General features: G+C 37.9%; 1 protein-coding gene across 1 annotated transcript in view; it reads right to left on the reverse strand.

Annotated features, from left to right (window-relative positions):
* Positions 1-16,997, reverse strand: part of LOC124079000 (antigen WC1.1-like) — a 44,569-nt gene that overhangs the window by 8,933 nt on the left and 18,639 nt on the right. The window contains exons 6-8 of the mRNA XM_058572558.1: positions 7,401-7,709; positions 6,994-7,311; positions 1,012-1,104 (exon numbers count right to left, since the gene is read on the reverse strand). Coding sequence (XP_058428541.1) covers positions 1,012-1,104; positions 6,994-7,311; positions 7,401-7,709 — 720 coding nt within the window. The remainder of the gene's footprint in view (positions 1-1,011; positions 1,105-6,993; positions 7,312-7,400; positions 7,710-16,997) is intronic.

The following is a 16,997-nucleotide window of genomic DNA, read 5'->3' on the forward strand; positions in this document are numbered from 1 at the left end:
ATCCTTACACTGTATCCGCAAAAACAGATAAGTCTTTCTGGCCCTCATCAGAGGGAGATGTGAATATAGAATTATGAGAGGGTTGAGAAGTCTTGGTTTTGAAGAAGGAAGGGGTCAAACAAGGAATTCAGGCAACTTCTAGAAGGTGAAAAAGGCAAGAAACTGAGTCTTTCTGAGTTTTAGCTGTTTCAGCCTACTGAAACCTCGTTTATATCCCAGAGAGACCCAGGTCAGGTTCTCACCTACGCACTGTAAGATGACAAATTTGTGTTGATTTGAGTCATTCAGTCTATGGTGACTTGTTACAGCAGAAATAGAAAATTAATTCAGTGGGTCAGGATGATTCACCCACGTGTCAAAGAACAGTGATGACTGCTTTAAATGGACACTGTAGAGAATGACTGTGTCAGGGGACAGTGATGAGATGGAAGGAGCAGAAGCTCAGCTGCTGCAGCAGAAAATAGAAATACCTCATCTTCTCTTTTGCTGCAGGGACAGGAACTGTGAGCCTCCCTCTTTTCCCTGTCAGCAACTGCTAAACCCCTGCCCTAGGACTCAAACACCATCCTGCAGACCTTCTCCTGCCCTCCCCCACCTGTGCACAGTGTGCACCACAAACCTGAGCAGATGACCCCAGCATCCTCCTTGTGACTGCAGTTGTGCTGCCCCCAGCCCTGGGAAGGGCACTGCCACACATGGGCCTCCTCTCCTGTGCAGTTCAGCTCATCCAGCCAGATAGGCCCTGATCCCTCTCCAAAGTGAGCAGAGACGGTGACCTTCAGGGCTACTCTACAGCCCAGCTGTCTGCACACCACATCTGCATTATTCAGGTCCCAGCTCTCATCACAGACAGAGCCCCAGGAGCCCTGCTGCAGGATCTCCACTCTCCCTGCGCAGTGACTGCCCCCGTCCACCAGGCGGAGCTGTCTGCTGTCTGAGGAGAGACAGGGTCATGTCAGTGGGCATTTACACAGGGAATGGGGAGGCTCTGGTTCTGGGGGCCTTGCTCACGTGAGCAGTTGGCAGTGTGGTCCTCTGAGGCTGCAGAGTCTGCTGGGTCTGACCAGGAGTTCTTACACTGGGTCAGCAGCTGGGTCTGGTTTCCTTCAGAAGAGATTAGAGAGCAGGAAACTGAATTAAAGTACATAATAAGTCCTTTGGTTATAGTCCAAGGAGAGGGATAGCTGAGTCAAATGGTGTTGTTTATAGCAGTACAATTCACAACAGCTAAACTTTGGAGCCAACCTAGATGCCCTGCAGCGGATGAATGGCTAAAAAAAAAATGTGGCATATATACACAACGAAATTTTACTCAGCATTAAGAGAATAAAATCATGGCATTTGCAGGTAAATGGATGGCTTTGAAGAAGATAATGCTAAGTGAAATTAGCCAATCCCCAAAAAACAAATGCTGAATATTTTCTCTGATATAAGGAGGCTGACTCATAGTGGGGTAGGGGAAGCATGGGAGGATTAGATGAATTCTAAATAGGGAGGGAAAAGGAGGGGCCAGGGGATTAGCAAGGGTGTGGAATGTGATAGACATCATTATCCAAAGTACATGTCTGAAGACTCAAATTGGGTGTCAACATACTTTCTATATAAACAGATATGAAAAATTGTGGTATATATGTGTATTAAGAATTGTAATACAAAAAAAACGAAGTACATGTATAAAGGCATGAATTGGCGTGAACATACTCTATATACAAAGATATGAAAAATTGTACTGTATATGTATAATAAGAATTGCAATGCATTCTGCTATCATGTATTTAAAAAAATAAAATCAATAAAACTAAAAAAGTTGAGAAAATATTTCACAGAAAAAATTAAAAAATAAAGTACATAATAATCTGGTGATGGCATCAGAAAGGTGTAGGATATGATCAGTAATTTTCTATCTTCAGAGCTGATTGTCTATTCCAGATTTCTGCTTCTACTTCTGACATACTCTTCTGTTTTTAAACCATGACCCAAGAATTACTTTAGGAAAGTGTGAATATATCATTACTGTTTGAGAGCATTGCATAGCTCCCAGGGAAGGAAGACTTTTGGAGTCAAGTTCAGAGAAACGTAAAAACTAGAATCAACTATTTTCCCTTGAAGGCATTTAACCATTCAAAGGTAGTAGTTAAGACTGAAAAATCTCAGCATGTTTGCCACATTTCCCTGGGTATACCCTAGTAAAATTTAGGTCAGACAAAAGAGGAGAATCCTCCTAAACATCCAGAAAACTTGTGAATTAAAAGAATTTTTGTCATAAGGAGGAGTGCCCAGTTTCTCACCATTTCAGTCTCTTTGTATAATATGACCTACCCTAAATAAAGTGCATTGAAGAAAGTAAAATCTTTTCTGAAGGTTTTGTAGGATGGATTTTTTTCAAATACAAGTTTTGTCCATCAAAGAAACCCCCACATACATAAAAAGGTTTCCATAGAAAACAAAGTGCAGAAAGGAGACAAAAGAAAGATTTTCAGAGAGTGGTATCGGTGTTTCCTTATAAGTAATTGAAATAATCATGATTAAATTTTGTAAATTTAATGACATGATATGCATTTTGTTAGAAAAATGATAATAAAAATCCAATAAATATTGGATTTTTGAGAGTCGTTTATAAAAAGAACTAATGAAATAGAACCATAAAAAGTCAGAGGCTAAAAATAAGAAGCCAGAGGATGAGTCTAACAACACTGCAGGTTAGCACAAAGTAGAAATAATAAGTGGAATAATGCAGGGAGCAATCTATGAAAAACACATGTGGATCTTCTCTAGGCAGGAAGCCAGGGAAATTTTAGGTTTAACCTTGGGAATATCCATGGCCCTCTCATGCAATAGATTTCCCAAGGCACATGACCTTTATCTTTGCGTTGCCAGGAAGATCTCTCAGGGTCACTCCAGAGATGGGCATAACCCACTGGGAATTGAATAGCCCACCTTTTTAACCTTTTATGGAGAAGAACATTCTATGGAAGACCCTTGATATCCCCCAATATAAATAAAGCAGGTTCAGGCTCCATTTTTCTTTTTAGTATAGAAGCTTGATCCATATGATTGTCTAGTCTATCCTGCCCCTGCTTTCTGAATATATTTTCTGTGTCCTGTGGTATTTTTATCCTTCTATTTTTCCTAGTTTTTGTTTCTCAGCCAGCCCATTCCACTGAGGGGAACCCCATTTCCATCACCTGTGCAGGACGTGGGTGAGAAAAGATCATGGGAAAATGTACAATGAAAAACAGAAAAACAAAAACATAGGAAATATAATAGGATACTAAGAGCCATAGTGAGAGAACCTCACATTCCTATATACTTTACAAGTTTTAGGTATTAAGGCCATAAGTGGTAGTGTAAAAGTATAAATTAGAAAATACATCTTCCGAGCACTTCCCCTTCTCCCTCCCTTTCCCTCCCACCTCTCTTCGCTATTTAGTGGTAATCTTCTTCTCATGCTCTTCCTCCCTATCCCATGGAAGGAGACCCTCATTGTTATACAGAATACATGCATGATGATGTGAGGGGGGAAAAAAAAGAAGTGTATCACATTAGATTGGGTAGAGAGAAGTGATGGGAGGGGAGGGGAAGGGAGGGAGGACAGGAAGGGCAGCAGAATAAAATAGACACTAGTTTTGCTGTATGTATATACATGACAGTATGACCAATGTGATTCTGCAACCTATACACTCAGAAAAATGAGAAATTATACCCTATTTGATTCAAATGTATATGTCAAGATCAATGTACTGTCATGTGTAGCTAATAAAAAAAATAAATAAATAAATAGAAAATATAAAAAGTGGATTATTTAACACACCTGTCATTTTTTAAAATACCCACAAAATCTGTGACACTCTATCCATTGACCTGTGCAGTTCATTCCTCCTTCCCTCCAATCTGGGCTGACAGTGGTGAGTTGTCTATAAGCAATAGAATGTGGTGAAGCCAGCACAGCTTGATTAGGAACCTAGCTAAGAAAGTCAAGCCTCCTCCTCATGTTTGCCACATTTCCCTGGGTGTACCCTAGTAAAATTTAGGTCAGAAATTGCATCCATTTGATGCAAATGGATGTTTGACTTAGTAGGATGTTTGCTTCATGGGAAACATGTAGAGACTATCAGTAGAGAACTATCATGTGGGAGAAAGCATTTGCAGGTGGCTCTGTCAGCATCCCCAGTTGAACTTCAAGCCTCTGGCCATGTGAATGAACTATCCAAGATGGATTTCCATTTTGGTCAAGTCTTCAATGACCTCAGCTCCAGATGAGATCTAAGTGCAACCTTATGAGAGACTTCAAGAGGGAACTTCCAACAGCTTTTGCCAAATTTATGAATCTGGAAATGATGGACAAAATCAAATATATTTTTTATTTGTGTTGCTATTTTTTGCAAGGATGGATTATTATAAGCAGTAGCACCTAGGACAATTATATTTACTAAGAAATAGCAATCCTATGTTCCCATATTTATTGTGGCATTATTCACAATAGCTACAGTATGAAAGCAGAAGCTACAGTATGGAATATGATGTCCATTACAAGAGAAATTCATAAAGAAAATGTGGTATCAATATAGCCATAAAGAAGAAGGAAATCCTGCCATTTGCATCAAATTGATGAAATTGTAGGACATTATGTTAAGTTAAATAACCAAGATACAGAAAGACAAGTACAACATGTTCTCCATCATATATGGAAGCCAACAGGTTAATTTATGGAATTTGGCAATGCACCGTGGTTATGTAAAAAAAATTCTTGAAAATATTTTAAGAGTAAATGGACACATCATCTTATCCACCTACTATTCACTCAGAAATATTTTATATATTCAGGGATAAAAGTGGCAGAATGAAGGGATACTATAGAAAAATAATAGCATTGGGAAATCTTCATTAGGATTATCTGGGAATTATATACTATCTTTGAAGTTTAGTCAGAATTCTCAACTAATCAAATAAGTAAATAAATGAGAAAAAAGAAAAACAAAGCCACAAAAATGTTAAGATGAAACTTAGTAGTTATGGTTTAGAGAGAGAGTGTCCCCTAAAAGCTCATGTGAGAGATAATGAAAGAAAGTTTAAAAGTGGAATGATTGGGTTATGAGACCCTTAATCTAATTGGCACATTAATACTCTAATAGTATTAACTAGGTGTTGAGTATAGGCAGGTAGGGTGTATCTGGATGAGATGGGTCCTGGGGGCGGGCCTTTGGGGTTTATATTTTGTCCTTTTTGAGAAGAGTTCTCCCTATTTCTGCTTCTTGGTGGCCATCTGCTGACCTTTTTCCCCTGCTTCACTCTTCCACCATGATATTCTGCCTTACCTCCAGCTCCATGAAATGGAGTAGGATATCTATGGAGAGAGACCTCTGAAACCTTGGACTTCAAAATAAACTTTTTCTCCTAAAATTGGTCTTGTCAGGTCTTTCTATCACAACACAAAAAAAAGCTGACTAAAACATTAATAGAATTAATTTCTAGGACATTTCATTAAAAAACACATACAATAGCATCATAAACCTAAAACACCAAAAGTATGCCTAGTAAGAGTTATCTACAATCTCTGAGAGAAATTAGAGATATACCTTGCAAGTCAGTTAGCTCTATATTGATGTTTACATCAAATTCAAACTCAATATAAATACCATCATGCTATTATTGAATTAAACATATCAAGCTGTTTGTAAAATTTATGTGAAATGCATAAGACTAAGTATGACCAATGCACTGGGCAGAAAAAATAACACAATTAGAGCAGTTGCTCTAAAGTAATCTTTTAAAATATTAGTCAGAAATGCTATAAAGTTATAATTAATGAGGCATGCATGGCTACAAGCATAAAAAATGACTGAATGGAACAGAACATAACATAGAGCATGAGCAGAAATATCTGCACACTGTGTATTTCAAAGGTGACACAGCAGTGGGGAAAAAGCTTTTCAGTAATGATTCCGAGACATTTAGATGTCCAAACAACAATATGAAAGGTTTTTCACACCACACAACATATGTACAATATCAACCACAGAAAGATGTAAAAGAAATGTAACTAAACTTCTATATGATACTTTTGGAGAATATTTTTTATGATCTTATGGTAGTAAAGTTCTATTTAAAAGGGCAGTAGAATACTAAGTGTACAGGAAATATTGATACACTATGCTTCATTAAGAACAAGAATTTGGCTGCAGAAAGAACACCATAACAGGAGAGGGTCCTGGATTAAAAACCATATACAAATATATCCATATTTGCACCAAAAGATATTGACATGGTAATTTGTAGGATCATTATTTGGGCACTCAAAAAGTGCAAACTACCCAAATCTCCACATAACTTGAATGGATCAATACATGATCCTGTGTTATTTGACAGAAAACTCTACAGTTGTAAAAATAAATGAGATTAGGCTAAAAATGAAAACATGGATAAATTCTAAATATTATGTTGAGTCAAAGTAGACATAAATAGAGAACATGCTATGACTTTACATAAAGCTCAAATCCTGACAAAAATTATCTTTGGCAGCATTTAGAGTGGTCTTCTTTGGAAGGGAGGAAGGCACAGTGACTGAAGCATCTGCAGGTGACTTCTGGGAGAAGCTGATTATCTCTGATGGCCCAGGGTGAGAAACTTGACAGAGCTATTACTCATTATTATACAGTGTTCTCTATGAATTGCAATAACAATACTAATACTAATAATAATAATGCTTACTTAAAACTATTCCTCATAATACCCCTTGACAGGGCCTGAAAGATGAATGATCATTGAGAAGAATCATATTTTACAACAGAATGTCTCACTTCTGAACTCACACTATCAGCTCTTAGAGACATGTTACTCAAGTACAAATCAGTCCTGACCATTTTTCACCAGCCAAACATCTGTATATCCTGACAGAAGACAGGGTTTATCAACATCCCACATTTTCCTTACCCCCATAGAGTGTGTAGGGAGGTTAAGGTCCTGCTGTGAATCTCACCTAAGCAGACAACTTACCTGAACAGACCACAGAGGCTGTGTTTCCATGGGCACAGGCAGGAACACCCAGGGCAGTCACAGGGCAATTCCACAGGAAGGACTCAGACCCTGAGCAGTGGAATTGGTCTCTCCAGATCTCATCTCCTCCTTCCACAAAGTATGCTCCCTTTGGGGTGGAGATGGCGACTCCACAGCCCAGCTGGCGGCAAACAACATTGGCATTGGCCATATTCCAGTTGGAGGCACAGAGTGTTCTCCAGCCTCCAGAGGTCTTCATCTCCACTTGACCCTCACACTGAGAGCTCCCATTTTTCATGAGCCAAACATCTGTATATCCTGGTAGAAGACAGGGTTTAGCAACATCACATATTTTTCTTATCCCCACAGAGTGCGTAGAGAGGTTAAGGTCCAGCTGTGAGTCTCACCTGAGCAGACAACTTGCACAGCCCCTCTGTGTAGGCAGCTGCCTCCAGGACAGGGCACTCTGGGGCAAAACCAGAGCCCAGGTTCCTGTCCCGTACACTGGAACTCTTCAGCCCAGACCTGTTCACCAGGCTCTCTGAAGGGCAGGTTCCCCAGGACAAATGTAGCCTTGCCACACCCCAGCTCTGCACAGATGACCTGGGCTGTGGGTAATGTGAAATTCCCATCAGATACTGGAATCCACTCTCCTCCAGAATTCACTTCCACTCGTCCCGAGCAAGGTCCATGTCCTCCAATCAGATGCACAAATCCTGTGGGAGAAAAAACAACAAGTATCAGGGACTAGAACAGGAAGTTGCACGTCACAGGTAATGCTGTGAAATCTTTCATTTTCCATGGTTAGTTTCAGGGAGTGGATTTAACAGAGGGTGCCTGCTGAGGTCCAGCCCCAGGGGGTGGGTTGGGGGGAGTGGGGTTCCAGGAGTCCTGAAGGAGGAGAAGTGACAGAGAAAGAAGAGGAGTCGGGAGGATAGGTTGCAAGTTACAAGCAGCCTCCAGAAGACATGTCTGCTGCCCCTAGAGTGATCTTTATTTTTATACCTTTTTTACAGGTGTTTTTTCAGGTAGTAAATGGACAGCTTCAAAGCCTGAAACTTTTTTTGATTTACATAATTTTCAAGAGTTACAATCTTTTCTGACATACATTGATTACCTACGATATTGAGTACATTGTTCAAAATATTTTTCTGTAACCTTAGCTAATGATGATTAAGCTTTTAGGTTTTTACCTCAATCATTAGGTGCTAGGTGACACAACTAGACTACATGACTCCTAACCTATTATTCACTTCTAACTTTAAAGCATACCTAAAATTATTTCATTAACCTTTAACTTTAAAGCATACTTATGATTATTGGTAAGCTTTCTTACTTGTAAACTAAAATCCCAGTAAAGAACTCTTAAAGTTGTGAAAGTCTATTATTTAAAAGCCTACTACTCTGAAGTGCCTCCAAAATATATATCTATGTAAATTTTACATTATTCTATTTTTAATTTCCAAGGAAATTTTCTTTTTTCATATGACCTATTCAACTGCTTTCTTAAAGAACTTCCTTGATACTTGGTCAAAGCACACCAATTACAATGTCTTTGTAATCTTTAACTAAAGGGCAGGCTTTACACCTCAACCCATTTGTCATTTATATTAACTATGTGTTTTCCATTTTCATCAAAAGTTTCTGTGTAAGGCAAAGGAGGGTCTATTGGTTGGGGAATGTATTTTTATTAGCCTCTTGTCCTGGAGGGCGATACCATAAGCTACATAGGTGGTCCTTGTACAGTTGGCACAGCAATTGTTTTTCTGTAGCTAGGCTGTTGTACAATTTGTGGCTTTAGGATGGGGTTGGGGGGGGGGGCTAGTGTAAATTTTTAACCATGGGATAAATATTTCTTGTTGTTTAGGCTTGAGGGATAACACCATTGTTTGTATCCAGAGAGATACTGAAATGCATCTCATGGCATGTCTCAATTGAATCCTTACTCTCATTCTGGGAATTTTCCTGCAATCTCGGGCAATATGTGCTTTTAGTATTGATTGATGTATGCCCTATTATCCATATCATGAGTATCATAAAACAAATCACTTAACATTCCTAATAGTTCCAGTTTCCAGATGGTGCGGCCCTGCCGCAGCATCCCCCACGCTTTGACCCTGTCAGACAGCGGGTGCAGGAACGTCTTCACCAGGTGCCAAAATGTGAATTCTATGCATGCATATACATAACATGTATATGTGTGTGTTCAAAGAAATGAATATATATATATATATATATATATATATATATATATATATATATATAAAATGTGTAATATGCCTTTTTCTTTTATATGGATGTATTATTATTCATATTATAAAAGTGTATATTTGTATGACTTTCTGTGACAGTTTACCTCCTTTTTTCAAAATAAGATCCATATCTATCCACTGAATGTGAACTCCATGTACAAAAAGATTATGATTAATTTTTCACTATTTTATGCCCTGAAACTTTCAATTCAGATAATAATTCCAACAAAGATAAAATTTGTTAATGAATGAAAAATTCAATATGTATCAAAAACTGACAATTTATATTTATTTCCCATTTGGGGATGAGAAAAGAGCTCACTAAATAGTGTGAGACTGAGCTTATTGTAACTAAAGTAATCAGGGTTCTTTATATCATACTTCCTATTACAGAAGACAGACAATTTAGAAGTAGGAAGTGAATTTATACAGAGATTTGAGCATGGTGTTTTGGTTTTTTTATGTGTGTGTTTTTAAGTTATTACTTTGTTTTTAATAAGCACAGTTTGACAAATCCATGATGCATCTATTGAAGCTGATCAATTTCAAGTATAGGTTCAGACATTTGGGAGAGCATTTGATTACCAATGTAAAATTGTAATATAACAGTAATTTTGTGTAGTGAGGAAGTTCAGCAAGGAATCATTTCTTAAGAGAATACTTTGTGCAATATTTTTCCCTAACTAAACCATCAAAGTGGAAAGACAATCAAAAGCATTAATCTACATTACTAAAATTGTTACTTAAAACACTATAATTGGAATACTCCCTTTTCTCTCTAAAGCTGATGTACTAACATGAAGTGTGGATTCCTGAAGTCTTACTATATTGGTAATTTTAATTTATACCATTATTATAGAGGAATAATGATAAACATTATCTTATAGAGTCAAAATTCCAAACTGAATTCACTAATCTTTAGGAGGTTATGTTTTTAAGAATATGAGCCCTGCAGGTACATCATAAAAATCAGCCAGCAATACAATTATCCTGTGACAGGAACAACAAAGATCAGCCTCCAGAACAGAAACCTGACTGGCTGAAGGCTCTGCCTGTGGATGCAGCCAGGTCTTCTTCTCTGTGAACTCTGGTTTTCACACAGTTCCACCTTCACATTAAAGGTCAACATCAGCACCATCAGAGAGGGCCACCAGTTTTGCATGACTAATTGTAGTTTTAGCTCAGATAGAAACACAATCTCGCCTTCATTGGCATTATTTCCTTTTTATTTTCCTTTATTTCATTCTCTATGGCACTTTTCTAGCATCCAAGAATTAGAATTGCTGAGCTGAGATAGAATAACATTACATCCCGGTTCTATCTGAGATAATCCACTGTGATATCTGAGTACAGTGTCCTCTAGATAAAATATTAAGAGGGCATCTTTGTCTTGGGCACTGAATTATATTGCAATATCAAACATTTTGCAGAGATTTTTGTATAATTTCCATTAATAAAAATTGGAAAAATTTCAGATAAAGAAATAGATCACCCAATGCAGGCTTCACCTTTACTCTTCTACAGTGATGGTAAAGACCTAATCCAGCCATAGCCTGAGAGGGCAAAGTGTAAAATTTATACAGTACATGTACTGAGATGATCAACTGAGCATCTGTCATTGTGCAGAATAGAGATCCTGAGATGTTCAATGAGCAGGATTGTTACAAACTCAGCAATACATTTATTTATCTTTCAAAACACATTGAGGATTTATTATGTTCTGGGCACTGTATTATAAAGTACCATATATCCAAAATCCTTGAAACAATTTTTTGAAAAAGACACAATTTAGAAATTAGAGCCAGCTGCCATCAATACAGATAGTATTTTTGGAAGATGATTTACTCTGTTACACTTGATGAAATATAGACACAACAGTCAAAGTGTGGTTTAGATGCATTGTTTATATTGTTTAGATACATTGTTCTATAAACCCAAATACCCATCTAGAGAAAATGGATATTATCTGTGACCAGGGAGAGTGGAATGGTATGAATGAGCACATCAAACACACCCTGTGATGATCATGAGGACTGGCTTCTCAAAGGAAGAGACGCTCAGCAGAATATTAGGATGAGCAAACATGTGGGATCTATGTAAATGCAACTAGAACAATTTTATGATGGTGTTTATTAACTATATTATCCTTTTAATGGTTAAGTGTGTTTCCTTTAGCAAATGCACTTATTTGCTGAAATACAGGTCAACATCCAAATTGTTAATTCTGTTTTCCGTAGGACATGAAATTTCATGACAAAGATTCAGTGTGTCCACGATTCAAGGATATTTATGACAGAAGGCTAGTGTGAAGGAATTATGTATGGAATATGTTAAAAATTATTAAGAATAATGTTTTTATCAAATAATAGGCTTCAAGCAGATTGGACTGAATACAAACAGATTCAAATACACATACACACATACATGTGTATATGTATGTAGAATATAGTACTTATAAAATCATTCAAATACCTACATTTAATTTTAAATAATAATATTTTAAATTATTAGACTACATATATTTATATCTAAATATTTATTAGATATTTTAGGGATAGGCATAAATAAAAGAAAATTAGTCTCTGTTTGGTATTGTCCTGTGTAGTCAAATATGTAGATGTCAAAAAGAGTCATAACATGGGCTGGGGTTGTGGCTCAGTGGTAGAGCGCTCGCCTCTCATGTGAGTTAAATCCTTAGCACCACATAAAAATAAATAAGTGATATAAAAGTATTGGGTCTGACTACAATAAAAAATATTTTTTTAAAAAGAGTCATAACTCATGGAAAATAAATGATACCTGTTCTTTAGAAAATATTAGAGTGTGTTATAAAAAAGACTCATTCTAGGGCTTTCCTTTTAACATAACATTTTCAGTGTGTCCTCTAACATGACTTTTCCATATTGATTAAAGTCTTTCAATTATCTGATATAACACAAATCCTTTCATGGTCTAGAATTGGGTAAGGAATCAATATCACTACTGATGATTATTTTGCTTAAAACACAATTTCACTACCTTAAAGTTGTGGGGGGCAAATGTGGGGATTGAGAGTGTCAGCCAGGTTGGATCCTTCTCTCAAGACTGTAGGAGAGGATCCTTCCTTGCCCTCCCTCACTTCCACTGGTCAATGACAGTCCTTGGTGTCCCTTGGCTCACAGATGCATCACTTTAGTTGCTGCCTCTGTGCTTACCTGTCCCTCTTCTCTGTGTCTGTCTCTGTGTTCCCTCTTTTGAGGACATGAGTCAGGTTGGACTAGGAATATGGATGACAGACTTTAGAATATGACTGAAGAATTCAGTGCAAAACAGCAGGATGAAAATTCCTCACAACCTTTCTGCTATAGTAACAGGCTCTTCTTCTAAATCTGTGATGCTTCAGTGAGGACTTTTGAATCTCCTCCTCTGATGTATCACACTTAGAGAATAGAGCCACATCCCAGTCTAATCAACTGTACCAGAAGTAGTAAGACTGGTAAGAGGAGGCATGTTTGCCTTAGTCCCTAGAGACAAAGCAGTGATTGACAATAATGACATGAAAAGAAAAAGAAAAAAGGAAACGGTTCTTTATTTTTCCCCATGATTGCCTGTTGTTTCAATCATGACCACCAATTGAAATTGCATGAAGCATGGTAAGGACATTTCAATATCTGAATGAGACTGGTATTTTCATGACATGTCTTAATGTTGAAATAATTCCATAGATATTGTCATGTGAGGTACATAGATTTTGGGTTCACCAGAGCCATCTATATGTTTGTTTGAAACAGTATCAATATTTTTTTCTGTGTCTTGTGCCTAACATTTCTCCACATGAGGGCCATGACAGAGCCTGACTGACTTGAGCTCATCACTCAGCTTGTGCCTGACTCATCTGAGGACAGGGGTTGAATTTTCAGGGTGAAGACTGGGCTGACACTGAAGGCTACTCTCCAGCTCTTTGTGCTTTTAGAGGAAATCATTCTTCCCAATTTCACCTGAAAGATATTAGGACTTATGTGTATATAAGAGGGATAGCAGAGAAAGAACAATTTTACCAAGAACCACTGAATGGAGAATTAATACATGGAACCAAATTCCATGAAAACTCCAAAGGACCAACACAGCAAAATATCAAAAGTAACTTCAAAACCTTAAGGTTTGACAGCTACATATTGAACACTAAAAATCAATTTCTGCTTATTATGTTATAAATCAGAAGAGGTAGAGACACACTCATGCTTTAGTCCAAAAGGAGGATGCATCAAAGCCCACAGCAACCAACCAAGGAATATGGTCCTGCTCTGTGGCCTAAGGAACTTGTAGGATTGGCACTAAAAAGAACTGAAGGTGCAGAGTGTGTGTTTGGCACATGGAAGAAAATGGACTCTTTTGGTGGCTTCTCTAATAGGGACAAACAGATGAGCAGCTCACAGGCAAGGTCTGGGTGTTGGTTGGTTCCTGTATAAATAAATAAGGTACTGTGGTGTTTATAGTAAATTCATCCTCAGTCTCAATTTCTCTTCCTATAACTCTCTATCTGAATTTTCCAGTAACCTAAATTCCTTGACACAATGGCCCTTTTCATGGATATTTAAAGCTCCACAGTGATAAATGCTCTCAACAGTTAAAAGTTACTAAAAATGTTAAAAGTTACTAAAAATGATATATTGTTGAAGATGCTCATATGCTACATCCTTATGCCTTGACAGAAAAGAGAGAACCTGGCAAGAATAAGTGACTTGTTAGAGGTTAGAAACATTGTGTCATCCAGATCATTCCACCATGACCTCATTTCTGCCTCTGAGCAACAGTTCTTCTGGCTTCAACTTCCCCACATCCCAGCTGCCCCCTACTCTATCCTCCAGCCCATCACTGAGGATATATCATGTTCTTTGCTCCTTGGTGCCTCATCTCTACTCTTATTTCACAGAGGTGGCCTCCACTTTACAAACTGGATTCATTTGCAAAAAATGCTTTAGTCAAGTCCCAGAAGGGCTTGTAGGGACCTGGGCTCCAGGAAACTATTCTTTATGTACCTGTATCAGCTCTTGGGAGATCCCCAATTCTCCACATCCCATCTTTTAGAAATCTAGGGCTCTTTCAGCTTGTGGAAATGACCTCTCTCACTTCCCATCACCATTGGGCTCAAATTGATCCAGGTAAACAAAAGAGGCAGGGTGGCCAGGTTGATTTTCAACATCTTTCTTCAAGATTACCCTTTATTTACTCCACTAAGACCAAGATTGCTTCCTCTACCCTGCCTATAGCTGGGACTCATCTATATACAACCAGTTTTCTAGGGTTTTGATTATAAGTCTTGATTCTCTATCCATCTGTTTCTTCATCCATGACTTCACAATCTTACTATACTCTTTAGGGCACAGAACTGTATCATCTGAGTGGATAGGAATGTCTCTATCAGATGTGGAGACATTGGCCAGGCAGAGGTTCACATAGATCCCAGTATCTTCTTTGAAAACCAAACTTGCTCTGTATTCTTGGGCTTCTCAGTCATCTCTGAAAGCCAGAGGTGGCAGCATGAACTTCCCTTTGAGGCACAGGAAGAGGATAATGAGAGTGATCATTGGAGGACCAGAAATTGGCAAAAATGTGTGTAATCAGGAAAGGTAAAATGGGGCAAAGGGATCTTCAAAGGAGACATAACCTAAACTTTCCGCCTGATAGAGGAGACAGGTATTCCAGGAGAGTATTGAAAGTCTGCTTCCCTGTTTTTTAATTCAAAATACTAATTTCTTTTCAGAATTTGCTATGTTCCAGAAATATTTTTAGGTGTTGAGTATGAATATTTCAAGGAAATAATGCAGACCAAAACCACCCATTTAAAGCCATTTGAACTTTATGAGAGATCTGGTTGGGAAAAGAAAAAAAAATGCATTTGCAGAGGTCCACTGATTCACATGAATCATTCTCACTAGAGTAAATTAAAACTTATAGTTAGATATATCCTTGTCTGATTCTTTGCTTAAAGGATATATTGCTTTGTTGGGCAAGTTTCATGTCTTAAAAAGGTGTCATCCACAGGGCCTTTTCTCCCCCCATTCTGTCCTCAATACCTCATCTTTGAGTCACTCTGACAATTAATTCTTCTTCTTTTATGTAGTGAGGGTGTACAGAATTCACACAAATGTATACGGAGTCACCACCCTAAACCAGGGTCTTAAGTCCAGGCACTGTAAGCTTCCTCTGTCTTTCTCAGAATGTTCTATTTGATCCCTTCTCATTCTTATCAAATTTACCTCTCAGTGCACCTCTCTTGTATTATTGAATCCATCACATATAAACTACATAACCTTCCCCCATATCTTGTCACTTGTAGCATTTTCCTCCTTTTTTCATTTAAATTAAATATATTTCAACTGATGCCCCAAACATAAATAATATATCTATTAATGGAGTAAATAGATTTATTGATGCTTGTGTACATTGTGTTATCTTGTTTGTTCAAACACTGTTTATTTCCTTCTGTGAAAATTTTCAATATGTTCTCTTCTTGCTTTTTTGAAATGTTTCTTATTGTTATCTGCAGTCACCCAACTATGCAACACTGCACCAGAACTTCTTGTTCCTATCTAAGTAAAACCTATAAGTGATTGATCAGTCTGTAGTCTTACATTTCTAACCCCTACACTTTCCATCCTATAGTAATCACAATTCTAGTTTAAACTTCTAAACTTTTATTAGATCAACTCTTTCAGATTTGACTTATAATGAGATTACTAGACCATTGTCCTTCGTGGCTTGAGTTATTTCACTTAACCTAGTGATTTTTAGGTCAAGATTTTCATTCCTTTTTTTCTTCTTCTTCTTCTTCTTCCTCTTCTTTTTTTTTTTTTGGCTGAAGAGTATTCCATTATGCAAATGTACTTCATTGTATCCATTTGTTAGGTGATGGACACAGATTGTTTCTGCATCTTAGCTACTGTCAGTAGTGCTGCCATATACATGGGAATACAGATGTCTCTTCAATATCTTGATTTCATTTCCTTTGAATGTATGCTCAGCAGTGGATTTCTGTATTGTAAGATAATTTGGGGAGGGGCTGTCTGATAATGACTTAATGTATTTGTATTTCCTTTGTTTGTAAAGTACAGCTTTGCTGTGTTCTATATTTTTGATTGACAAGATTTTTTTTCTTCAGTTCTATGAAAATCTCATAGCACTCACTTCTGGTCTACATGATTCCTATTGGGAAGTTCACTATCAGGTGAATAAGCTCACCCTTATGTGTTGTTTGTTTTTTTTTTTCTCTTGATTCCTTGAGAATCTTTAGCTTTCATCCCTGAGAACGCTATTATAATATGTAATGATAAGAGTTCAAAGTTTACAGGTCAATTCTGGACTTTTCACCCTCAAGCAGAGACTTAAGTCTCTCCATAGTGTGCTGCCTGGTGCTTTGGGAAGCAATAAGGAGGGTGGTCCTGTGGCCACAAATGCTGCAATGCTATGTCACACTCTGAGGCCACAGCCTGCCAAGGCAACACAGAACTGGGGAGGGACCAAGGCCCTCAATGCTATGAACTGCCTATTGGTGAAGTGGACTTATGGCCCAAGACTCTTACAACCAGCCACAGGCTCTTTTTGAGTCTGTCCCACCGCACATAGATCTTGCTCTGTTTATGAGCTCTGTCCCACCTTTGAGGACTGTAATCCCTACTGAGTGCTGAGTATCACCATGGTGGGCCCAGCATTTTGCTCTAAAACAAAATCCTGTTTCTGCTCTTGTGTCCTGCTCCTTAGCAAGTCAAGTCT

The sequence above is a fragment of the Marmota monax genome, unplaced genomic scaffold (assembly GCF_021218885.2).
Source record: "Marmota monax isolate L192 unplaced genomic scaffold, Marmota_monax_Labrador192_F-V1.1 WCK01_AAM20220418_F8-fsc00186, whole genome shotgun sequence".
Classification (NCBI taxonomy): domain Eukaryota; kingdom Metazoa; phylum Chordata; class Mammalia; order Rodentia; family Sciuridae; genus Marmota; species Marmota monax.